General features: G+C 41.5%; 1 protein-coding gene across 7 annotated transcripts in view; it reads right to left on the reverse strand.

Moving 5' to 3' along the window:
* Positions 1-216: 216 nt before the first annotated feature.
* Positions 217-25,818, reverse strand: part of MICAL2 (microtubule associated monooxygenase, calponin and LIM domain containing 2) — a 237,624-nt gene continuing 212,022 nt past the window's right edge. For 2 of the 7 annotated variants that reach the window (XM_057552292.1, XM_057552287.1), the window contains 3 exons: positions 11,673-11,775; positions 7,270-7,343; positions 217-4,003 (listed from right to left, as the gene is read on the reverse strand). In XM_057552292.1, coding sequence (XP_057408275.1) covers positions 3,819-4,003; positions 7,270-7,343; positions 11,673-11,775 — 362 coding nt within the window. In that variant the 3' untranslated portion in view covers positions 217-3,818. The remainder of the gene's footprint in view (positions 4,004-7,269; positions 7,344-11,672; positions 11,776-25,818) is intronic. The other 5 variants (XM_057552289.1, XM_057552290.1, XM_057552286.1 and 2 more) reach the window with 4 other exon arrangements.

Below are 25,818 nucleotides of genomic sequence, written 5' to 3' on the forward strand. Positions count from 1 at the left end.
CACTCACATCCAGGTAAGTCCTGCCAGGCGCCCCAGTGGGAATAAAGCATCCAATGATAATTCACAGACTCCTACATGAAATCAAAGCTTTGCTCACGTCCTTTCACTGGAATAAAGAAATGAAACGGACGCTGCCCTCAGAGGTGCCAGACCAAACCCGTATGTTTGGATTCTTTCTACAGAAAACCATTTATTTTTGGTTCATTTCAGTATTTATAGCAGTGCACATGTAACACATTTCAATCCACGTGAATAGTTCCCAATCGTTGGAGCAAATTAATCTTTCACAAGCCACTCAGCAGTGAGGTTAGAAGATAAACAGTAGGTGAAATAGTACACACTCCTCTGTACGTGGACCTTCTTATTACAATAAACTCCTACATTTGAGCTCACTACATCCAATGACTGCCACTCTCTCCGTTCATGTGGCAGCCCCAGCTGCCCCCTGCCACCTCTGCCCTGCTGAGGGAGTTCTCTGATCAACTGCCTGGGTGAGACATGCTGCCATTTTCAGTTTGGAAGGAAAAGCCTGTAAATCTGCTTCCTGGGAAGACAGACATTGCTGAATTGTCATCTGCCTCCAGAATGCAGAAAACATCAATTTCATTGCAGCTCATCAGAGCTGGAAACACCTGCCACTTCCTTTCTCAGTTGCAATTAATATGCTGCATCTCAACACCCACTGATTCCAAGCAGCCTAACACTGCCAAAGTCCAGGTTTAAATGAAACAGTATAACCTGATATTATTTTTCACAGTTTTAGAAACATGAACTTACTTGTGTTTTTATTGCCAAAGAAGCACTACAAATAGTTGGGGAGATAAGTCTTTGTGCTTGAGATAAATGTGAGAAGAATAGGTTGATGATTATAATAAAAATCGTTCTTTATTTTTTGCTTATTTATTTGGGAGTTGTACTCATTTATCTTTGTATTTACTTGCGGGTGGAGGAATAATGTTCTTTCTGTATCCTTAATCTAGCACAGGGCTGCTGAATCCCACAGGTATTTGGAAGATGTTTATTAAACAAATAAATAAATGAATGGTTTGGGAGGGTAAGTTTAAGAACGGTCCTCTTGGTCCAGCTTACATAAAATTCTGAAGTTTTAATTGTGAGCCTTTTGGTTTAACTTAGAAGCTGTGTGAGACTATGAAATGTGACCTGAGGCTGGGGCTTTCTGTCTCATTCAGAGTCCTAAATGGCTCAGCCTTGATCATAAGTGTTATTTTATGGGAAAGTGAAGGCTCCGTCTGTTTTCATCATAATCCTACCCATACTGTATACACAGAAACTGTCTTCAAATGGTACAATATTTTACCTTTTGAGGGTCTTAGAACTTTCTCTATTGCAATCATTTAACATAGTTCAACAGCCACAATATTTGTATCCTTTTGGAAATGATCATTAAAATGGTTTTTAAGTACTGGGAAAACTGAAAGCCAGTGTAAGTAGAAGGCTGTTAAATATGAGGTTTATGTTTTAACTTGGCCAGATAAGACTCAGCCTTAAACCACAGAACATAATCTTTGGAAGAGAGAGTGAACAAATTGCTTCTCTCATCTATCAACAGAATACTGGGGCCAAGAACCACCTTCTTTCTTGGCCCTCTTGGGAGAATCTTTCTTTTAAACCAAAATAGAATTAAAATAAGTGGCAATTAATCCTTTTGCACAAAAACAACTCAGACACTACACATTTGAGCATCATCTGTTAAACGTATGCAAGCATCAAATGGTGACTGGGCTTGAATAATTCTACCCATTCTAGAAGGAAAACTGAAGTTATGTATCTTTCTTAAAATGAATTAACATTCCTACGCATCTGTAGTCTTACCTCTGAATGCCTGATGGCAGAAAATATTATCTTGACTATCTCCATAAATCTTTAATACTATACAACTTATTGCCCCAAACCTCTGGGTTATTTGCATATTAAATAGCTTATACACCAATAGCTTAGTGCTAATAGGTCTTCTCCAAATTATAACACAGGAAAACCAGAATAATGAGGAAATCATATTAGCCATTTCCACCAAATATACAAATAAATAAAAATAGATAAATAGCCCTAAGTGGCACAGTTTTCAGAGAGAGAGAGAGAGAAAGAGAGAAATAGATGCTTGTATATATTTCCTAATAATAGAATTCAGGCACTAGAAGACCTGATTATTAAAAGAAAAAAGAAAAGAAAAAGAAAAAGGAAGGAGAGAAGAAAGAAAAAGAACTACAACCTTTGGAGCTTGGTATATCCATGGAAAGGTTGCATTTTAATACCACCCAAAATGTTGGCTGACTCGGGAAATCCAAGCACACTTCTAATTTCCGGCTTCTCAGCTGACCAGATTGGTGTGCGCCGACAGCACCTCAGACAAAAGTGGTTTATGGGTTAACTTATATTGAGGTAAGTTAGCTCTCCAGGCAGTTGTGAAGCACCATTTGTCCAACAATACATTTAAACACTTGCAGAAATGACAGGCCAAACATAAAACAGAGTTCTTCAGTCTGTCTCATGTCAATGATGGACTGACTCCTCAAAGAATCCCACTGAGGGAAAACAATCAAATACTTTATGACAACAAATCACCATTTAAAATCTTTTCTTTGGTTCCCCTATGAACAGTCAAAATGTCCCAGGAATCATGTCAGTGCACAAACTCCATCTCCCAGCTTTCTTTTCACATTGAAAATGTCATCAAAAAATCCATTACCCAGTTTGGGATTTGGTAAATGGGACCACTGCTCCCCACTCCACCTTGAAGGCGGAAGTGGCCTTGTCTTGTCGTGGATTTCCTGGGCAACCCCTGGACACAGTGTCAGAGATGTTTCTCTGTTTAGACCGAAGACCACCACTGAGAAGCATCCCTCACCTGGATCACTAGAATGTTCGTTTTTAGTAGCAGCATCAACCTCACCAATATTTTATCAACAAATGAAAGAGTTTTATAATACTTTCTGCCATTACCAATAGTTACAAAAAAGTGCTTCAAAATTATTCATTTTCTAGAAACGTTTTTCACTATGTTCCAGCGGCAATAAGGAGAGTGCTCTGGGGAAAAAAAAAAAAGCTTTTCTAAGCCAACAGCATTTGGTGTTAACTAACAATCCTGCTGGTATGAAGTCAAAGTTTTATTTCCTTTTTTCCTTCTTTTTTTAAAAAAAATAAAATTAAGGCTCAAATGTTCTATTAAACTCTCATTGCTTATGTATATTATATTAAGGCTTATAACTACACCTGGTAAATTAAATTCACCCTGGATTGAATTAACACCTGCTATATGAATTATTTGCTTTATGTAATCAGTAATCTCAAGGTTTCTTCTCTTTCTCTGGAAACACAATTTAAATATTAACCTAATCTTTAAACTGCGGCTGCTTCTTTCTGACATTTGGAAACCGGTCATCCATGCAAAAAAAGGCAAATATGGATATATTAATGAAAAGGCAGCTTCTTAAAAACCTTTAGATGTGTAACTCAATGAATTTGGGAAGAGAAAAATGATGAAAGCAGCAGGAAAATCGATCTCTGTGTCACTGTCTACGGAAAACAATGCTGATCATCTGCCATGGTCACCTCCAATTTAAGAGACCCACTGAAGCTGACTGCCAATTTCAAAAGAGTCTTTGTATTTTCTTCATTATCATCTCTGGAAGGATCTTGGGCAGCTGGAGTACATATGAGAGAACCTTAAATTCTTTTAAAAATATTGCAGCATGGTATAAGTTACGTTCCAGGTCTGACATATCCTGTGAAAGGAAGAAGGAGTGAGTGAAGGGTGTTTGGCCTGATCTGGTCCTCGGCTTGCTCCCCATGGGGCTTCCTCATGTCCTGCTCAGCTGACAGCCCCTGGAGAATACGAAGCTTTCAAAGTGCTGGTCTTCAGCCTTTTCTTTTATGCGTTGTTCCTCTAAGGAATCCACCAGTTTGTCCCTTTGCTCAATTATTTGCATCATCTCGGTGAGTATTTCTTGCTCCTCATTCGGATCATTCTCATCTTTCTGGCTCTCTACAGAAAAAAACAAACAAACAAAAATAAATAAAAACAAACAAAAACACCCACATTGGACTTCAGGTAAGACTTGACCCCAGGAGAACTTTTGGCATGGGCATTCTTGATTGTTCTGGACTTGTTCTGCCCTCTAATTCCCATGGAGAAAACAAGGAAATGAATTTAACACCAGGGACCCACCCTCCAAGTCACAGATTAGAAAGGTGGGTGCTTTGTGCTGCTGTCAGCTCAGTTTTCATCTTGAGACTCTATATAAAGTGACAGGGAAAACCCCTTTGTGAGAAAAAGGAGTTAATACCAGCCAAGTCCTGCCAAGCCCTCCAACCTGCCCTCCCCTCACAAAAAAGAAACCAACAAGACAACACAAAGGCAGTTTCCCCTAAACATGTCTGAGCAAAGCGATCTGTGAGAAAAGTTTCTAAGTAAACCATCTGCATCAGTGGAAGCTATTTCAATGATGAGAATCCTTTTTTCATTTGTAGTTAATGACAAATTGCAGCCCTTTGAATAGAGACCAGGCGGCAGCCAAGTGAGGTTATGGCTGGCCGCTAGGAGGATGTTTCCAGACTGTGACTGTGCTTCTCCCTGAGCACATGACCTTCTTCCTAATTGGCCTGAGACATTCGATTGCCTCAGGGAGACAAGATTTTTATGAAAGGAAGGAAAAGAGTAAGAAACAGGTAGTAATGACTTTCTGACACTCAAACTAGGATTTTAAAGGCAGATTTTAAGTCTTGTCAACCAGATTATTGCCTATAAATTCTGTTAGCCCTTCCTATTTACCACACTGGGACTAGGCGGTGGGCCGGATACCAGAGCAGAGATGGTACCACTGTCTCTTGCATCAGGCTGAGTTCTGAGAACAGTGTCAGGAATAAGGTACATATGAGAGAAGGGAAATAAAGAGGCACCATTCTCTTTGCAGCTCATGTTTGATGGGAGGGAGGACAGAGAGGCAGGAGAAGCTAAAGGTGAGAGCCCTGGGCTCCAGTCTCTCCGTTCTGGGCCTTGGAAGCCCCCAAAGAGGCAGGGAATGTCACATCATTTGATGCGAGCACTGCGGGGCTGAGGGACTCTTGCCCTGCCCCTTGCTTGGAACTCTGGGAAGAGGCCAGCTGGAAAGGCGCCCTGTGTATAAACGTGGGACAGGTAGAACTTCACGGTTGAGCAGAGAAGAGGGGTCTGGGTGTGCCTCCCCAGATCTTGATCTGCTGTGTGTGGCACACATTGGTAGAGCCTAGAAAAGTCCACTTGCCCCAGAGATGCAAAGGGAGCCGGCCACTGGGCCTGCCCCGGGGCTCCCCATGATGAGGGATGGAGCGGCCCTACAGTGGAGACGGTCTGGCCGGGCTGAGCGGAGGGTGTGCTGAGGTGAGGCTGAGCGAGGCCAGGAGTGAGGCCCCAGGCACGCTGAGAGAATGGCCAGGCCGTGGGTCAGGCCAGCCACACACCTCGGCTGCAAATGCCAGCAGAGACAGTGGCAGCCTGATGACAGGAGATAGCTATGTGGGGGTCAATGAGTCAGAGAAACCCACGCAGATTTCCAGTGCTGTGAAGTCACACAAACCTGCCTCTCGCCATTACCTGGAGGTCACCTTAAGAATCAAGCAGATGGAAGGGGTGGCAATCTGCAAGACTGAACATTTCATCCCCAAAAGACTGAGCATTTCCTAGAGGGACTGCATCAGCCTAAATTATTGCATCAGACTAAGTTTACCAGAGAGGGATAAAAAAAGTTCCCTTTCCTCCGTCCCTCCCTCCCTCCCTTCCTTCCTTCCTTCCTTCCTCCCTTCCTCCCTTCCTTTTCTTCTTGATAACTAGTGGTATGAAGGTTTCGCGCAAGATGACAAGGCAAAATGAAGAAGCTATATTTTTTTGTACACCCCAGAAGAGTGAGAAGATGTATGACCATCATTCCTTAGTAAGAATTAAAAAAAAAAAAAAAAAAAGATTCAAAAGTGACTAATGGAGTCTTTGGTGGTATGTATTTTACCACCCTGAAATGGAGCAAATTAAAATTTTTATGAGATGTATAAGTGAGATATTAGTTATATAGTATGGTTTGTTAATTTAGGTACACTTCAGTATTCATGCCCCTTATTTGATTATCAACACAGAAAAATTGAAATTCCTCTCTCAGTTTTGGTTTGTCAATGATGGAACCATCTGAGCCCCTTCTGACAAATAAAAGATGATGTATGCCACTTTTATCCATTCTGTACAGAGCAGTTCTCTAAGGATTTTGTTAGAAATAGTTTTCTACTGCTGTAAAGAAACAATCTACAAACACTACTATGTGAGAAAGAACAGGAGACCCCGAGTCTGTGATGATCTGTTCCCAAGTCTTAGACCCATCATTTACATTGAGCATGCTTTTTAAGTTCTCAGAGACTTGGTTTTCTAATCTGTAAAATGGGGATAAAATACCTAAATAAGAATTATCATGATGATAATGTCTCATATTTACTAAGGGCTTGCTCTGAAGCAGGTTAACCCATAGGTAGGTGCAATGTTCAGTCCATGAGGTATACAGAAATGATTTAACTTGCTCTTTCAGACTTAGGTCTAAATGTAGGAAAGCCATGTACGGATCTGGCCCCACAAACATACGGGCACAGAACAGAGTTAATACGCCTCGCAGGCTGGAGCCTATGAATGCATAAATCAGTATATGGTGTCGATTAAGTTTATTTCAACTCTCCCTCCTTCATGGTGGAAATAATTTTCTCATGTGTGATGCCCTGGCCCAGCCCGTGGTGGGAAGGATGCTTCCTTCATTCCTTTACATTCCCCAGTGCCTGGCGGAACCAGGCCTGCCTTCCTCTGTGCTCCCAAAGCACGTAAGTCATGACCCTCATCTCACTGTGTCATAACTACTGGTCTGGGTGTCAGTCTCCCGAGTGAGGCCACAGGGAAGGGCTGCTCTTCTCCATCTGCCAGGCCCACTCTAGATTCTCAACAAATATTTGTTAAATGAATGGATGGATAAGTGAATGAATGCGTGACTAAATGACTTTGTTCCTATTAGCACATGGGATGGAGCTAAATGCTGCTCTCACGGCCCCAGCGAATGAAACTAAGACGGACTTGCTGTGCTCTGGTGGGGGCAGAGGAAGGCTGGCTTTGTGCCCCCTCTGACTTCCAGGCTGGTGACACCAGGCAGGAAGAGCACTCCACTCTGCAATGTGCAGCATGTTCTGGTCAAGTGTCTTCATGGGGGAATATGTCTTTAACAAAGGCCCCAAACATATCACCATACTCACCCTCCTTGAGCATTTTTTCTCTTAATTTCTGCTCCAGTCTGCTTTGATGATCTTCTAATTCTAGTTCTCGGGCCCTGGGGATGAGAGAATGTTCAAACTTTGTAAATACTGGAGATCTGTGCAGAAATAGTGACTAACAAACCCATTGACCACAGCGACTGCGTTCTTTTTTCCTTATTAAGACTGGGGTCTTGGAATATCTCTAAACGGAAAGTTTTGCTGCTGCTACTGCTGCTGAGATATGCTGAACCCAAGAGACGATGGGGAGCAGCTGAAGGTTGTAATGTGCCCTCAGCAAGCTTTTGGAAGGCCACCCAGGACTGGATCGTGAAGAAATGACTCGAACAGTAGAAGCAATGACAATCTGAAACTCTTCTCTCTTTTAGGGGCGACGTGACTTCAAGTATCACCTCTAACAACTCCCAGATCTCTGACTGTGGTAAACAAGAAAACAAGGAGGAAACGGGAGTGAGACATTTTGTCCGGGTGGAGGCAGAATGCTCAGACAACTATCCATCTGGTTGTAAGTGATGTGGGAAGAAGAATCAGCGACATTTTGGAGGAGTCAAGCTGGAGTGCTGGGGACTCAGTGTGTCCACCGACAGAACAGCAAAGTCAAGAAGTGAAGTTAGCTTTCGGTGAAGCTCAGACAGAACTTCATGACCTTTCCATGCCTGGGGACAGCCCATGTATGTCAGAGTATGTGTGTAAGCTTCCCACACGCTGGGCCGTGTGGTAATATGGAGGTTCCGCAAACCTTTGGGAGTGCAGGTCTGGCGTTCTCAGGAGAAATGAGGACCACAAATGGATGAGGCAGGGGTCAGAGGTGATAGGTGAAGTCACGTAATCTCTGAAAGGGAGGCTATAGAGCAGCGGTCCCCAACCTTTTTGGCACCAGGGACCAGTTTCGTGGAAGACAAGTTTTCCACGGACAGGAGTGGGGGCCGGGGGCGGGGGGGGGGGGAAGGTTCAGGCAGTAATGTGAGTGATGGGGAGCGATGAGAAGCGGCAGATGAAGCTTCACTCGCTCGCCCACCGCTCACCTCCTGCCTGCAGTGCAGCCCGGCTCCTAACAGGCCACGGACAAGTACCGGTCCACAGCCCGGGGGGTTGGGGACCCCTGCTATAGAGGACAAAAAGGTTTGAAGACAGGACCTTGGGAACACCTACATTTAGAAGCCAAACCAAAGAGGTAGAGCCAGGGAAGAAGCAAGCAAAAGGTTGGAAGGGTAAACAAGAAACGCAGCATCACAGAAGCCAAGAGAGGAAAGTTTTGGGAGAGAAGAGAGAGATCAAGGGTGTCCAGTGCTACAGAGACACTGAAGAGGGTGAGGGCTGAGTCTAGGTCCCTGGGTTTGACGTGGAGGGGGGCCTTCCCTTCCAGCCCCACCTGCAGGCTGCATGTGTATCTGCTAGAGCTTTGGGTCACTTTACTACACCCTGTTGTCCCTGTCGTTATTTTTACTACTTCTGCTATTACGTGGGCCAAGGTCCACGCTTTGTTCAATACTCTCCCTTTTGTTATTGACACTCAGCTTCCCTTGGCCCACTCTGGTAGCCAATGGAAACGCACCTCTCAGATCTTCCTTTAAGAGAGGACTCTGGAAGGAGTGTAGCGTGTAGTGAGCTGACTGCTGTAGCAGAATCCACTTCACTGTTGTGCTGAGGCCACACTGTCCCTGAGCAGCTCCAGCCAGTGAGCGAGCACAGTGGCGGTGCTGGAGCTGGGCCATTTCCGCCCCGCTTCGGACTCCTCGGATGGGCAATCTTTGCTCTGGGGCTCCCTTCGCCCGGCTCAGATTTTCTCAGGGCTGCACTGCAGCCTGAGGCTCCTCCTGCCAATCCTCATTCCCTCCCCTCTCCTTTTACAGGTGTCAGGACTGTATGGGGTCTGAAGACTTCCCTCTCACTCCCACTCCCTTTCGCCTTTCTCCCAATACATCTCTCGTACTTCTAATTCTGTCTTGGCATCTGCTTTCCCAAGGGACCCCAAATGACACACCCGTGTAAGACGTTTCTCCTGGTTCAGCCAGGTCGTTCTCCAAACTAAAACCTATCCTTTACCAGAGCTCCCACCTGCCTTTGTCTAGCTCACACGTCCGAGTTCTCCTCCTTGGCCTCGGTTGGAGGAGAAAGTTCCCTCTGACAGGGTACCAACGAGGGAAGCCACAGTCACTGAGCGGTCACTACACACCTGCCCTTCGCCGGGAGGGCCTGTGCACTGACTGTTCCTCCTACAGACCTCCGTGGAGCGCTTGCTATGTTTTCTCATTCCTCTCATGCTGTGTGCTTGCGTGTCTGTCTCCCCTGAAACCATGAGATCCTCGAAGATAGGGACTATGGCCTGATTCATCTCTACTTCCACAGTACCCAGCACATTTCCTAGCACATGGAATGCGCTTGATACTTTTTTGTTAATGAACTTTATAATTCAGACCTGGACCGATAGGCAGACGATACGGTTGTATAAAAAGGGCTTTGTAGTCAGGCGGAGATGGACAAATTACTTAGTTGTTTTGAGTCTCAGCATGTACATCAATTTTAAAAAATAGTAATAATAAAAGTAATTGCTACAGATGAGCCCTTCTTCCCCATTCCTGGCATTTCCTTCATGTCAGTGGAGCTCAAGGAATATAATTCCTGGTTTCTTCTCTCCACTTTCACGCTTATACTCACTCTCACCCCAGGGGAGGTAAATTTGGGAAGAACAGACTAGGGGAACTCAGCTCACACCCTTTCTCCCTGGGGATCAGCCTGCCTGCAGCAAACATGTGTTCTCTGTTACTCTGAGCCTTGCTATGGGTCTAGGGCAAGATTTCTCAATCTTGACACTATTGACATTTTGGGCTGGGTAATTCTTTGTTGGTGAGGGAAGCGGGGTGCCCTGTGCATTGTAGAATGTTCAGTAGCACCCTTGGCCTCTCCGCACTAGATATCACTAGCACCTCCCAGTTGCTATAGACAAAAATGTCTTCAGACATTGCCAAATATCCCTGGAAGGAGGAAGTGAGATGGAAATTGTCCCCAGGTGAGACCCACTGGTCTAGGGTAAAAGCCTTACCCCTAAGAAGCAAGTGATTCACTACCTTTTGTGACTAGGTAACTGAGTGTGTCTAATTCTGGGGTTGGGTAGTATAGTAGGTTGCATGGTGAACTCCCAAAAGATATGTCCACATCTTAACCCCTGGAACCTTTGAATGTGACCTTATTTGAAAAAGGGTCTTTGTGGATGTAATTAAGTTAAGAACCTTGAGATAAGAATATTCTGGATTATGCCAGTGGGCTCTAAACCCAGTGACAAGTGTCCTTACAAGAGACAGAAGAGAAGACATGGACACACAGAGAAGGCTGCATGAAGACAGAGGGAGAGATTGGAGTGATGCAGTCACAAGCCAAGGGATGCCTGGAGGCACGTGAAGCTGGAAGAGGCAAGGAAGAATTCTCCCCCAGAGGCCGTGAAGGGAGCATGGCCTTCCTGACACCTCGATTGCAGACTGTCTTCCAGAACTGAGAGAGAATACATTTCTCTTATTGTAAGCCACCCCGTTTGTGATAATATATTAGTCCAGCTGTAGGAAATGAATATAGTTAGCAAGCCCACTTGGGCTCTCATATTTAGCCGAGCTAGCCATAATCAGTAATAAACACTTTATTTTGATATTCTGGGTCAACTATTGACCCAATTGTCTTATTTCTCACCCGGCTCAGAATCCAGGCAGAGAAAAGAATTTTATTAGACCCCTTCAAAGACACCCAAAATTAACTCTCAGGGTTGGGGTGAAAATGAAATAAGACAGCATAAGTGAAAGCACCCAGTACAACTTGTGGTGCTTAGTCAGTTTATATTAAATGTTACTTCCTTTCCCTCCAGAATGGTGACAGGTAGAATGACCTTCAACATTTTCAGAGTAAGATCCATCTCTACTTTCCGATCTCCCAGCCAGACTGCAACCTCTCATTCAGAGGACAGCCAGACTGATCTCCACCTTCAATCCATTAAAGCCACAGGAAGTGGTCAGGCGATTTCAGCAAGCCCTTTCCATGATTCACACACAGAAGCCAGACACATACTTCCCCATTGCAGATGTGTGACTGCAAGTGGGTCCCCCCTGGTGTGGGGGACAGGGATGGATTGAAAGTGTCTTATCCAAATGCCCTCCAGCTCCAGACCCATTACCTGAAATCATTTTAGCCATAGGACTCCACAGCAGAGAATAGACAATTGAAGATTCTCTGCACTAATGCCAGCATGATATGCAAGACATCAAATGTCAATTTGTCTCAATCACAATTCTGTATGCACAAGAAGAAAAAATCCTGAGACTTCAACCTAGGAGGGTGGGCCACCCCACTCCCGCCCCTTTGCTTTTAGGCCTCACTGTTATCTGTGTTGCCTTACTTACATGATCAGTAACTCCGACTCATATCGCATTAATTTATTCTTCTCCAGAACCAGCTTAAACCATTCCTGCAAAAGCTGTGCTTCATCCTGTGTGCCTGAATCTGCTTAAGAAATCAACGGCAAATGGGTTAGATTGGCATTTCTCTTCCCATGATCAAACTGCTTTGGAGCTACTTTAGGGGGCCATGTTTGTAGCAAAAAGGGCTCTGCAGGCGCAGCCCCCTGATGGTCTGTTGATGCCTCGAGATCATGGGTGTGATAAATAAAACCCACCTGTGCATGCTCTGGGGGAGGTCCTCCCGGACATTTAGGGCATGAATACTTCAGCTCCATGGGCCATATACCCTTGACAATGGCCTACCACTAATGATCCCTCTCCTGCCTATTTGTATGTCCTCCATAAAACTTCTATACAGGGCTTCCCTGGTGGTGCAGTGGTTGAGAATCTGCCTGCCAGTGCAGGGGACACGGGTTTGATCCCTGGTCCGGGAAGATCCCACATGCCGCGGAGCAGCTAAGCCCGTGAGCCACAACTACTGAGCCTGTGCTCTAGAGCCCACGAGCCACCACTACTGAGCCCACGTGCCACAACTACTGAAGGCCGTGAGCCTAGAGCCCGTGCTCCGCAACAAGAGAAGCCACCGCAATGAGAAGCCCGCTCACCGCAACGAAGAATAGCCCCCGCTCACCGCAACTAGAGAAAGCCCGTGTGCAGCAACGAAGACCCAATGTAGCCAGAAACAATAAATAAATAAAATAAAATAATAAAATAAATAAATTTATTAAAAAAAAGAAAACTTCTATACATTTGTGCATCACATCCTCCATCGAAGAAAACCCTAGTAACCCTGATGGTTACTATCTCCTTCTCTTCTTCTGAATCAAATGCCTACTGAGTGTCCAGGTGGGGTGTGGCTGCCTTTATGGGGCAGGGAAGCTCACACTTCATTTAGTCACAGAGGAGCAGTAATTGGCATTTTGATTTTTTGCACAAAGCCAAATGATGGGGGAGAAAAAGGTATTAGCTTTGAATCTCGTAGGGAAAAAGTTATATCCGTTCACTCTTATAACTTAGATTATGACCTTTCTTCCTTTATTAAACAGAAGAATAACCATGAGAAAATTGACCCTGCTTTGAGATATTCAGTGTTAGATGCTAAATGTTTAGATAATAAAATGCTAAAATCTGGGCATGTTTGAGAAGCAGCAACGTGGGGCGGCTTTCTAGTATTTCACCCTGAAATGGGAACACAGGCTGTGTTGCAAAGCTCATGGCCATTCTCGAAGGATTTATCCTGAAGGGTCCCGTAGGTGGAGAGGAAAACAGGGCAGACAGAAGATGTGACCTTGGGCAAGTAGTTTAACCTCTCAGAACCTCTGCTTCTTCATGGGGTAAACTGAACAAGAAGACATACAAGTAATAGAATAATAATAATGAGCTGCTGTTTATAATTCAGGGTTACGTGCCAGTCGATGGGCTAAGTACCTTATATTCAACACCTCACTGAGTCCTCACAACAAACTCACCAGTAGGTTCTCTTATTATCACCACTTGATGGCTGAAGAAACAGAGGTTTAAAAGATTAGAATAACTTGCCCAAGCTCACATTTAGTAAGTAGCAGAGCTAGGGCTTGAGTTCAAGGAAGCCTTATCCTAAGCCCATACTCTTCACTGCTTGTATACCCCTCCCCGATCCTCATCCCTCCCTCCCTCCCTTAGGCCTGTAAGGTAAATAACGCTCCTAGCACATTGCCTTGCACACAGCAAAGTCATCTATAAAAATGAGTACCCTTTCTCCCTGTCTCCTTGAACACCCTTTTATTGATATGGAAACTGGGGTCCAGAGCAATTGATATGAAATGTCCCAAATTATATATTTAGTTAATGTGCAAACTGATGCTACAATGCAGAACTTCTGATGAATTCATACATCCATTCATCCATCCATTCACTCATCCATTCAATAACACCTATTTATGGAACAGGTGTCAGGTATTGCCTTAGGTACTGGGGATACAGTGATAGATAATGCTACATATCACAAGAATTTTGGAGATAGTAAGGCATAGTGCCTGCTGAAAAGGGTATTGTTAGATAATCTTTTGGATCAGATGGACCAAAAAGCTAAAATAAAGTAGAATATTAGAAAACTGTCACCACAACAAAGCAGCAAAAAAGGACTGGGAATATAGAGAAGGGAGGCTTTTCCTGGTCAGGGTGTGAGGGTGGGCTTCCTGGGAGGAGGTGATGTCTGAACTGGGACGTTGAAGAATGGATAATACTTTGTGAGGAAATAATGAGGGTGGGAGAGGATATTCCAAGAAGAGGGAACAATATGAGCAAAGACTAGGGGATAGGATAGAAGATGGTGGAGACAGAGATTGGGAAGGGCTAAGGGGACATGGAGGGGAGGACGATGAGACCTTGGAGTGTATGAAAATCTACATATAATAGAGGCCCCTTAGCCATGCTAAGGCTCTTGTACTTAATGCTGTAGGTACAAAGGGACACTGAAGGTGGTTGAGTAGGAGAATGATACCTGGAGTTTCATGTAGGAAGGATTAAAAGGGGGAGAGAAATAAATAAGATGTTACAGAGCACCAAGTTGAGCTTCCTGTGCTTTATAGCTTGTTCCCACTAGCTATCTATTTTATGAATGGTAATGTATATATGTCCATCCTGATCTCCCAATTCGTCCCACCCTCCCCTTCCCCCTCTGTGTCCACATGTCCATTCTCTACCGTCTACGTCTCTATTCCTGCCATGCAAATAGGTTCATCTGTATCATTTTTCTAAATTCCACATATATGCGTTAATATACGATATTTGTTTTTCTCTTTCTGGCTTACTTCACTCTGTATGACAGACTCTAGGTCCATCCACATCTCTACAAATGACCCAATTTCATTCTTTTTTATGGCTGAGTAACATTCCATTGTATATATTTACCACATCTTCTTCATCCATTCATCTGTTGTTGGACATTTAGGTTGTTTCCATGTCCCGGCTACTGTAAATAGTGCTGCAATGAACACTGGGGCACGTGTATCCTTTTGAATTATGGTTTTCTCAGGGTATATGCCCAGTAGTGGGATTGTTGGGTCATATGGTAGTTCTATTTTTAGTTTTTTAAGGAACCTCCATACTGTTCTCCACGGTGCCTGTATCAATCTACATTCCCACCAACAGTGCAAAAAGGTTCCCTTCTCTCCATACCCTCTCCAGCATTTATTGTGTGTAGATTTTTTGATGATGGCCATTCTGACTGGTGTGAGGTGATACCTCATTGTAGTTTTGATTTGCATTTCTCTAATAATTAGTGATGTTGAGCATCTTTTCATGTGCCTCTTGGCCATCTGTATGTCTTCTTTGGTGAAATGTCTATTTAGGTCTTCTGCCCATTTTTAAATTGGGTTGTTTGTTTTTTTTAATATTGAACTCCATGAGCTATTTGTATATTTTGGAGATTAGTCCTTTGTCTGTTGCTTCGTTTGCAAATATTTTCTCCCATTCTGAAGGTTGTCTTTTCATCTTGTTTATGGTTTCCTTTGCTGTGCAAAAGCTTTTAAGTTTCATTAGGTCCCATTTGTTCATTTTTGTTTTTATTTTCATTTTTCTAGGAGGTGGGTCAAAAAAGATCTTGCTGTGGTTTATGTCAAAGAGTGTTCTTCCTATGTTTTCCTCTAAGAGTTTTATAGTGTCCGGTCTTACATTTAGGTCTTTAATCCATTTTGAGTCTATTTTTGTGTATGGTGTTAGGTAGTGTTCTAATTTCATTCTTTCACATGTAGCTGTCCAGTTTTCCCAGCACCACTTATTGAAGAGGCTGCCTTTTCTCCATTGTAAGTTCTTGCCTCCTTATAGATAGCTAGCGGGAATAAGCTATAAAGCACAGGAAGCTCAGCTTGGTGCTCTGTGATGATCTAGATGGGTGGGATGGGGGGGTGGGGTGGGAGGGAGGGCCAAGAGGGAGGGGATATATGTATACATATAGCTGATTCACTTCATTGTACAGCAGAAACTAACACAACATTGTAACGCAACTATACTCCAATAAAAAAAAAGAAATAAATAAGATGTTATTCTTTCTTAGGTTTCTTGAATGAATGAATGGATGGATGAATGGACTCACTTATAAACCTGTTGAGTACCAACATCTTCTGAGCATTGTTTGTGGTGCTGAGGGACAGGGATGAATAAGCACTGGTTCCAGCTGTTCAGGAAACCGGGAGCTTGCAGTCCAGTAGGAAAACCAACACTGCACAGGCAAATAGGATACAATGTGCCCCCTACCATGCAACACAGGAGGGAAGCAATTCATCTTCCCTCCTGTGGAGGAAGTGGGGAAACCTCAGAGAGGAGACAGTAGGTGAGCTCAGCTTAAGTGGATGAGTGAGAGGCAGGAGGAGGTAAAGAACAAGGCATTCCAGGGCATAGTTGCTGAAAGAAAGAATGAAGTATATAGACTGGAGATCATATATAACATAGAAATTAAGAGCGTATACTTTAAACTCAGGCTTGGGATCAAACTTCCATTCTTTGACCTATCACTGTGTGGGTTTAAGCTCTTAATAGCCTCCCTGAGCCTCAGTCTCCTCATTTGTTATAAAGATGCAGTGGGATCGTGCACACAAAGACCTTAGCCCAGCCCTGCCACTTAGTATAAGCTCAATAAATGGTAACGGTCATTATTCAAATCATATACATGATGGGAGAACACTTAGGGCTCATCTCTCCCAGCCATGGAGGCACATAGGAATTCCCTCTACCTCCCTCCCACTCCAGATTCTACTATAATTCTCCAAGGATGGTAGAATTCCCTGCTGTCCAAGAAGCCCACTGCAGGGCTGTGTACTCTTAATTATTGAAAACTTCTTTCTATTGATCTTTGATGGGTTGGCTGCAAGCCAATGAGTCCAGTTGTGTCCTCTCGAGGAAAATAGAGAACAGTAACTCTATATTTTCATGAAAGACATTCAGATATTTGAAGGCAGGTCTCATGATACACTGAAGTGTTCTTATTTCAGAGTCAGTACCTCCAGGTCATTTATCATTTTGTCATAAAAGAGCTACCCACCTCTGTTTGCCCTCTAATTTCCCAGGACACATCTTAAGGAGAGTCTGGAATCAAACAACCCAGAGCGGAGAGACACCCTTGCACCTTCACCCTGTGCCTTGGGATTGCAGAAGTCCTTTTAGCAGCAGTGTCTTCACCTGGCTCTTCCTAACTTGCAGTCGAATCTGGTCTTTCCACACCAGGGGTGGTGAAGTCTGATGACTTTATGTTCTACTTGTGCAACTGACCTTTTTCTAGACCTAATTCAAGACTTTATTTGTGTCTTGTTAATTATCATCTTGTTTGTTTTGTTCCATCAAGGGGAAATCTTTGGGCTATTTTCTCCATCTGACATATTTCTCCTAGATTTGGAATTTCTGTGGAACTGATAAAAAAGGGCATCCTGTACCTTTACGCTATATTGAAAAACAAAACATCAGATAGGACTAGACCAAGAACAGAGCCATCTAGCCCATTAGAGACCTTTGGTGAAACTGTTCTATAAACTTTAAATGCATGGCACCCAACTGGTACCAACCAGTCCACATTTCTGTATCTTGTCCACTAGGCTCTTATAAGAAACTTTAATAACAAAATAATTTCCTGAAACCAAGCTTCACAAAGCCTGCTTTGTCCATTGGCATGACAAACCTCACAACACCACCCAGAAAAGGAAATGACATTTGTTTTCCAAAGCTTCTAAGTAAACACCAGTGATTCCTTAGTAATCTCTAAATTTCTTTCTCAATATTCACAATTTCTTTAACCATCCTTTCTAGAATTTTGACAAGGATCAGAACTCATGTTTCTTTCTCATGTGAAAAGTAGAAAATGTACTCATCTCTAGTTTTTTGGTCCTGGAATTCTTCCTGAGTCTTCAAAGACTGAGGTATATCTGCAACTTATTTCAACACCAGGGGGTTAACTCAGTCAATCAACAAATTCTGATTTCGTAATGCCACATCAAAGACACCACTCTCTGTATGTACGTATCATCTTTCACCCGGGCTTAGAAACCTGAATTCATTGCTCTCCCATTTTTCTCACCTATTCAGATTCAATTTCCTCATCTAGATATTTGCTTAACATTTCTAGATTGAGGACCATTTTCCTTGGTTAAGAAAACAAAAGCGGAGAGTAGAAAACCCTGCCTCTCCCCAATCATGTAACATTATACCATCTGCTTCAGTGCTGGGTCTATCCTTGCCTTGTTCTTAATCCAAAAGAAACAGCACTGTTTTGCTGTCTTTAGAGTATTTTTTGTTGTTGCTTTTCAGATTCAGCCTCTTTGCTACATTATACCTACAGGTTCAAGCCAGACTTTTATCCTGCCTTCCATGTCCCTTCTTCAATCTTTCTTGTGTGTCCTTCTAAAATCTGGTCCCTCAGAGAGTTCCCTGTGCAGCCTCATTGATTTGTACTGATGCTGTACTCAACAAACACAGGTTGAACTGAATCAATCAATTTAATTTACTTTTTTGAGTGGAATAATTTTCAACTTTATAGCCTACAGTTTATTTTTTAGACTCTTCCTTTCCTCAGTAGTCAAAATCACTTTTGGGGATCTTTGAACATGGAATCAAGTGCAGATTTCTAGGGAATCTGCTTTCCCAAAGCATTGGGTGCAGGCAGATTGTGCCTAGCCCAGGCTTGCCTTGCTCTCAACCTCAGCAATGTACTGAGATTTCCATCACCTCACTGCTACCCACCAGAGAGCTTCCTTGCAGGTCCTAATGAAGTCTCAAGCAGCATTGCCCCTCACCGTAGATGCAGTAGAGTGTAGTGGCAGAGGGCATGGGCTTTGAGATCGATCAGACCTTCTCTCCCACTTACAAATGTGTGACCTTGATCAAGTAACCTCACATCTCTCTGCCTCAGTCTCCTCTCTTGAAAAATGGGAGTGATCATAGTCTCTGCCTCCGAAATCGGTTATGAAGATTAAATGAGATGATGCATGCAAAATGCTGAGCATGGTGCCTGGTACATAGTAAACATTCAGTAAACTGTACCATTGTCATTACCACGCTGTTGTTTCTTCCAGTGTCTAGTTCTATAGTTCCATGTGGAGTATTTGCTGTATATCTTTAAACCTCAACTAGAGTGTAATCCCTGACTTGATTACATATGGCTAAACTTTATCTGGTAACTTCACTTGAGATTAATAAAAGCTCTTAAATAATTATATATATTTTTTGTCTCCATGTAAACGGAAGGGTCATATGGCTGGCTGGATCGTCAGCACTTGCTTGGGAAGAAGACTAGAGACTCTGTGCCTATACAGACTGTGTACTCAACCATGTCTCCAGCTGGTCCCATGGCTGCTGGTGAACTGCAAGCCCTTCCAGGGCAGGGATGTGATTGCTACATCTGGGAACCAGGATGCAGCTAGAATGGCACGGCCGGAAGGCGAGCAGCCTCTGGCTGTGAATAGAATAGCCCAGTTACCTAACCCTCACTGCCACCCCTGCTTGTGACCACAGTCGACTGGTTCTTCCTTTGCTCCTGTGCCCTCACATCATGCTCTTTCCTAGACAAAATGCAAGGATTCCACTTGCTTAAGTGAAATAAAGTAGTCAAAACTCAACACAAAACAACTTGTTATTAATGGAGTCATATAAATCAACCCACTTGTCCCTAAGTGAGCTCTCAAAAAAGCAAAGCAAACTTTGTCACTCCCTACTGAAATTCTTCTATAACCCCCCATAATCAAGTTCAAATCACCTAGCCTGACAGCACTTAGTCCCTGCTTACATTAGAGGGACTGGCACTTAATGGTCCATAACTTTTTTCTCAATGGAGAATAACAGACTAAATGAACAATCGGTTCTTTAAAGTCGTGGTTTTTTAACCATTTCCTTTTGTCGGTAACGCTGAATGCTTCTCTGATTGTGTATTGGTGTGTGGTTTTTCCATGTTGGGTCTTGTTTTGCTCTCTGGTTCAAAACTATCTAATTCTTTAGACATGATTTCCTGCCCCCTTAGAATCTATGAGAAGTCCTAATTTGGTTTTTGCTGCAATTCTCTCAATGCCCTCAACACCCTCAGTGATGTTCTGGAGCATGAGCCAGCAGTAGAGTGATTACAGGCAGAATCCTCAGTAGCCGTGTGCAAGCATCTCCCTCAGACTGGCTGGGTTTCAGCCTCTGCCTCTTGTTCTCTGGCCTCTGGTTGGCTCTTAGCTCCTGTGCTCATCCACAGGCCTATTTCATTTAAATCTCTAGCCAGGCCTTCTGTACCCAGTGCTCTGGGTACGTTGACTTCCCACAGGCTCCTTACACATGATGGTGATAATCTAGAAAGCTGCACTGGGGATCTGGCCTGATTCAGTCTTGGCAAAGCCAGGATGGTGGAAGGTAGCTCATGACCCCATTCTGGGAGCCAGAGGCTGCAGCTGAAAAACAAAAATTCTAGTCCTTCCTTTATTAAACAGCTTTTTATTTTGTTTTGCTTTTAGCTACATATCTATTCATCATAAAGTTTTTCTTGCTTTTGAATTTTATTGAAATGATATCATACTATATGTGGTCTCTGCAACTTGCTCGTTTTAAATTCTTTCTGTATGTTTCTAAAATGCCTCTATGCTGCTCATTCATTTTCACTGCTGTATACGTAATATTCAGTTGTATGTGCCACAGTTAACTGTTCTACAATTTATCCATTTTCCTGTTAATGGATATCTAGGTTGTTCTTAGCGGTTTGCTACTATGAATGATGCTGCTATGAACATTCTTGTATATGTCTTCTGATCCATGTGGGCAAGAGTTTCTCTGGAATATATACTTAGGAATGAAATTCTTGAGTAGTAGGGTATGCGAATGTTCAGCTTTACAGCATAAAGCCAAATTGTTTTCCAAAGAGTTGTGGCTGTTTACACTCCCACTAACATTGAATAAGAGCTCCCTTTGTTCCTCACCCTTGCCAAATACTTAGTATTAGATTTTATAAGTTTTGGTAATTTAATAGTTTAAAATAGTTTCTCACTGTAGTCTTAATTTGCATTTTCCTAATCACTAATGAGTATTCTTCTGTGAAATGTATATTTATGCCATTTGTCTATTTTTATATGGAGTTATTTGCCTGTCTCTTATTGATCTTTAAGAGTTCTTTACATATTCTGGAATACTGAAAATTTGTTATATTTGTTGCAAATATATTTTCCAAATTAGTGGCTTTTCTTTTTTGGTTATATTTGTTGCGAATGTATTTTCCAAATTAGTGGCTTATCTTTTCCTTTCCTTTATGGTGTCTATAGACTACCAAATTGAGGTCAAAAAGATTCTTAACTTTTCAAGTGTCATTTTCATATTAAAGTCTTTAATTTTTATGACATTGATTACATTTGTTGCAAATATATTTTCCAAATTACATGGTTAAACATAAGGTTCAATTTCATTTTTTTCCTATATGGAAAACCAGTTGTCCCAGAATCACTTACTTCCTGTGAACTGCAGTGATACTGCTGGCTTATATCAAGTTTTCATATATGTAAGATTATGTTTGGGTTTTTGTTTGTTTGTTAGTTTGTTTTTTAACGTTTTGGCCACGCCATGCAGCATGCTGGACCTTAGTTCCCTGACCAGGGATCGAACCCACGCCCCCTGCAGTGGAAGTGTGGAGTCCCAATCACTGGACCACAAGGGGAGTCTCATGTTTGGGTGTTTTGGTGGCTTTCAGTAAAGTATTAAAGTTGGCTCCATAAAGGTTCTGCACATTTTTTTTGTTAGATTTATTCCTAGGCACCTCATGTCTTTATGCTAATGTAAGCAATATCTTCTTTGTTATCTCATTTTTTAGAAACCAATGCTGAGATATGGAAATGCAATTGATTTTTCTACTTCGATCTTATTTCCAATTACATGATATAGGCTCTTATTATTTTAAAAAATTATCTGTACATTCCTTTGGGTTTGCATGTGGTTAATTCTATCATCTGGAAATGACAAAAGTTTGTTTCTTCCTTTCCAAACCTTGTGCCATTTTATCCTTGTCTTACTGTACTGGGTAGGGTCTCCTGTGCAATATTGAATAGAAGAGGTGATGGCAGGCATCCTCTTTTTTCACAGATTTTAAAAGAAATGCTTCTAATATTTTACCATTAAACAATGGTGTTTGCTACAGGGTTTTGGAAGATATCCTTCAAATTAAGAAAGTTCTGACCCAGCAATTTTACTTCTGGGTATTTATCCTAAGAACACAAAAACACCAATTTGAAAAGATATATACAGCCTTATGTTCATTGCCGCATTATTTACAATAGACAAGATATGGAAACAACCTAAGTGTCCACTAATAGATGAATGCATAAAGAAAATGTGGTATATATACACAATGGAATATTACTTGAATATGAAATCCTGCTGTTTGTGACAACATGGATAGACCTTGAAGGTATTATGCTAAGTGAAATAAGTCACACAGAGAAGGATAAACACCATATGATTTCACTCATATGTGGAATTAAAAAACAAAAAATGAACAAACAAAATAAAACAAAAACAAGGTCATAGATACAGAGATCAGAGTAGCGTTTCCTGAGAGGAAGGGGTTAGGGGGTGGGTGAAATGGGTGAAGGGGATCAACTGTATGGTGATGGGTGGTAACTAGACTTGTGGTGGTAACAACTCTATAGTGTATATAGATGCCAAATTATAATGCTGTACACCAAAACTTATATAATAAAAAAAAATTAAGCTTCAAGAAGGCAAAATAAAAAGTTCTTTTTTTGCTAAGAGTTTTTATCCTAAATGAGTGTTGAATTTTGTCAAATGATATTTTCTTCTTCTATTGAAAAGCCCATATGGTTTTCCCTTTTAGTTTGTTAATATGATGATTGTTAAGTCACCCTTAGATTGCCAAATTTTAAAATTACTTGGATTAAATGTTCATTATATTCTTTTATCTTTTTGAATCTTTGTTTATCTGTGGTTGTGTCTGCCCTTTTCATTCCTAATTTATTTCTTCTCTCTTACTTTAAAAAACCAATTTAAGAGGATTGCCTTTAGTCTTTTATTAACTTTTCCAGTGAACCAACATTTGGCTTGCTTGATCCTCTCTGTTTTATCTTTATTCTCTATTTTATTTATAACTGCTCATATATTTATTATCTTCTTTCTTTAGGTTTATTTTGTTTTTCATTTTCTAAATGAAGTTAGACACTAAGCTCATTAATTTTAAGCCTTTCTTCTTTTCTAATAACAGTATTTAAGGCGATACCTCTAAGCACCATTTTCACTGCATCTCATGAGTTTTGATCTATGGTTTTCTTTTTCATATTTAGTACATTTTAAATTTCCAAGTATTTTTAAAAATATCAATTTGATTTTTTTTCGATCCATGAGAAATGTATATTTTTACTTTCCAAGTGCATAGTTTTAAAAAATACACATTGGGTACTGATTTCTAAGTTAATTACATTGTAGTATAGAATGTGGCCTGTATAATACGGCTTCTCTGAGATTTACTTTATGAACTAATATGGTCAATTTTTGTAAATCATCATGTAAACTTGAAAAAAATATACATTCTCTAATTTGGGGGTACATGTCCATTAAATTAAACTTATTAAGTGCAATGTTCAAATTTATAGTAATGTTTTGTTTGACTCTCATTGAGAGATGTACTAAAACCTCCTGCCATGATAGTAAAAATTTCTCCCTGAAGTTTTATAATTTTTTTGTTTTATATATTTTGAGCCTATTACAGTTAGTACATACAACATTTAAAACTGTCATATTGGGGGCTTCCCTGGTGGCGCAGTGGTTGGGAGTCTGCCTGCCAATGCAGAGGACACGGGTTCGAGCCCTGGTCTGGGAAGGTCCCACATGCCGCGGAGCAACTAAGCCCGTGAGCCACAACTACTGAGCCTGCGCGTCTGGAGCCTGTGCTCCGCAACGGGAGAGGCCACGACAGTGAGAGGCCCACGCACCGCGATGAAGAGAGGCCCCCGCTTGCCACAACTGGAGAAAGCCCTCGCACAGAAACGAAGACCCAACACAGCCAAAAATAAATAAATAAATAAATAAATAAATTAAAAAAAAAAAAAAAACTGTCATATCATCTTGGTGAGTTGATCATTTTAAAATTATTACAGCGTTACATTGGAGGATTACTGGACTGAATGTCAATATTATGACATAGTATGAGTGTGTTTCATGTTTGGTAATTGCAATCATTGTTGCTTTTGTTGTGGTCATCCATGTACAATGCTTGGTGTCAGTCTATTTATCTCTTGTAAAAATAAAATACAGTGTGTGTGTGTGGAAAAAAATAAATAAATAAAAAAATAAAAACTCTCCAGATAGTGGGCATAGAGGGAACCTACCTCAACATAATAAAGGCCATATATGACAAACTGACAGCAAACATCATTCTCAATGGTGAAAAACTGAAAGTATTTCCTCTAAGATCAGGAACAAGACAAGGATGTCCACTCTCACCACTATTATTCAACATAGCTTTGGAAGTCGTTGCCACAGCAATCAGAGAAGAAAAAGAAATAAAAGGAATACAAATTGGAAAAGAAGAAGTAAAACTTTCACTGTTTGCACATGACATGATACTATACATAGAGAACCCTAAAGATGCCACCAGAAAACTACTAGAGCTAACCAATGAATTTGGTAAAGTTGCAGGATACAAAATTAATGCACAGAAATCTCTTGCATTCCTATACACTAACAATGAATTATCAGAAAGAGAAATTAAGGAAACAATCCCATTTATCACTGCAAAAAAAGAATAAAATACCTAGGAATAAACCTACCTAAGGATATAAAAGACCTATGCTCAGAAAACTATAAGACACTGATGAAAGAAATCAAAGATGACGCAAACAGATGGAGAGATAGTCCATGTTCTTGCATTGGAAGAATCAATATTGTGAAAATGACTGTACTACCCAAAGCAATCTACAGATTCAATGCAATCCCTATCAAATTACCAGTGGCATTTTTTACAGAACTAGAACAAAAAATCTTAACATTTGTATGGAGACACAAAAGACCCCAAATAGCCAATGCAGTCTTGAGGGAAAAAAATGGAGCTGGAGGAATCAGACTCCCTGACTTCAGACTATACTACAAAGCTACAGTAACCAAGACAATATGGTACTGGCACAAAAACAGAAATATAGATCAATGGAACAGGATAGAAAGCCCAGAGTTAAACCCACACACCTGTGGCCAACTAATCTATGACAAGGGAAGCAAGGATATACAATGGAGAAAAGACAGTCTCTTCAATAAGTGGTGCTGGGAAAACTGGACAGCTATATGTAAAAGAATGAAATTAGAACACTCCCTAACACCATACACAAAAATAAACTCAAAATGGATTAGAGACCTAAATGTAAGACTGGGCACTATAAAACTCTTAGAGGAAAACATAGGAAGAACACTCTTTGACATAAATCACAGCAAGATATTTTTTGATCCACCTCCTAGAGTAATGGAAATAAAAACAAAACTAAACAAATGGGACCTAATGAAACTTAAAAGCTTTTGTACAGCACAGGAAACCATAAACAAGATGAAAAGACAACTCTCAGAATGGGAGAAAATATTTGCAAATGAATCATCGGACAAAGGATTAATCTCCAAAATATATAAACAGCTCATGCAGCTCAATATTAAAAAAACAAACAACCCAATCCAAAAATGGTCGGAAGACCTAAATAGACATTTCTCCATAGAAGACATACAGATGGCCAAGAAGCACATGAAAAGCTGCTCAACATCACTAATTACTAGAGAAATGCAAATCAAAACTACAATGAGGTACCATCTCACACCAGTTAGAATGGGTATCATCAGAAAATCTACAAACAACAAATGCTGGAGAGGGTGTGGAGAAAAGGGAACCCTCTTGCACTGTTGGTGGGAATGTAAATTGATACAGCCACTATGGAGAACAGTATAGAGGTTCCTTAAATAACTAAAAATAGAATTACCATATGACCCAGCAATCCCACTACTGGGCATATACCCAGAGAAAACCATAATTCAAAAAGACACATGCACCCCAATGTTCACTGCAGCACTATTTACAATAGCCAGGTCATGGAAGCAACCTAAATGTCCATCGACAGACGAA

This window comes from Balaenoptera acutorostrata, chromosome 9 (genome assembly GCF_949987535.1).
Source record: "Balaenoptera acutorostrata chromosome 9, mBalAcu1.1, whole genome shotgun sequence".
In the NCBI taxonomy this organism is placed as follows: Eukaryota; Metazoa; Chordata; class Mammalia; order Artiodactyla; family Balaenopteridae; genus Balaenoptera; species Balaenoptera acutorostrata.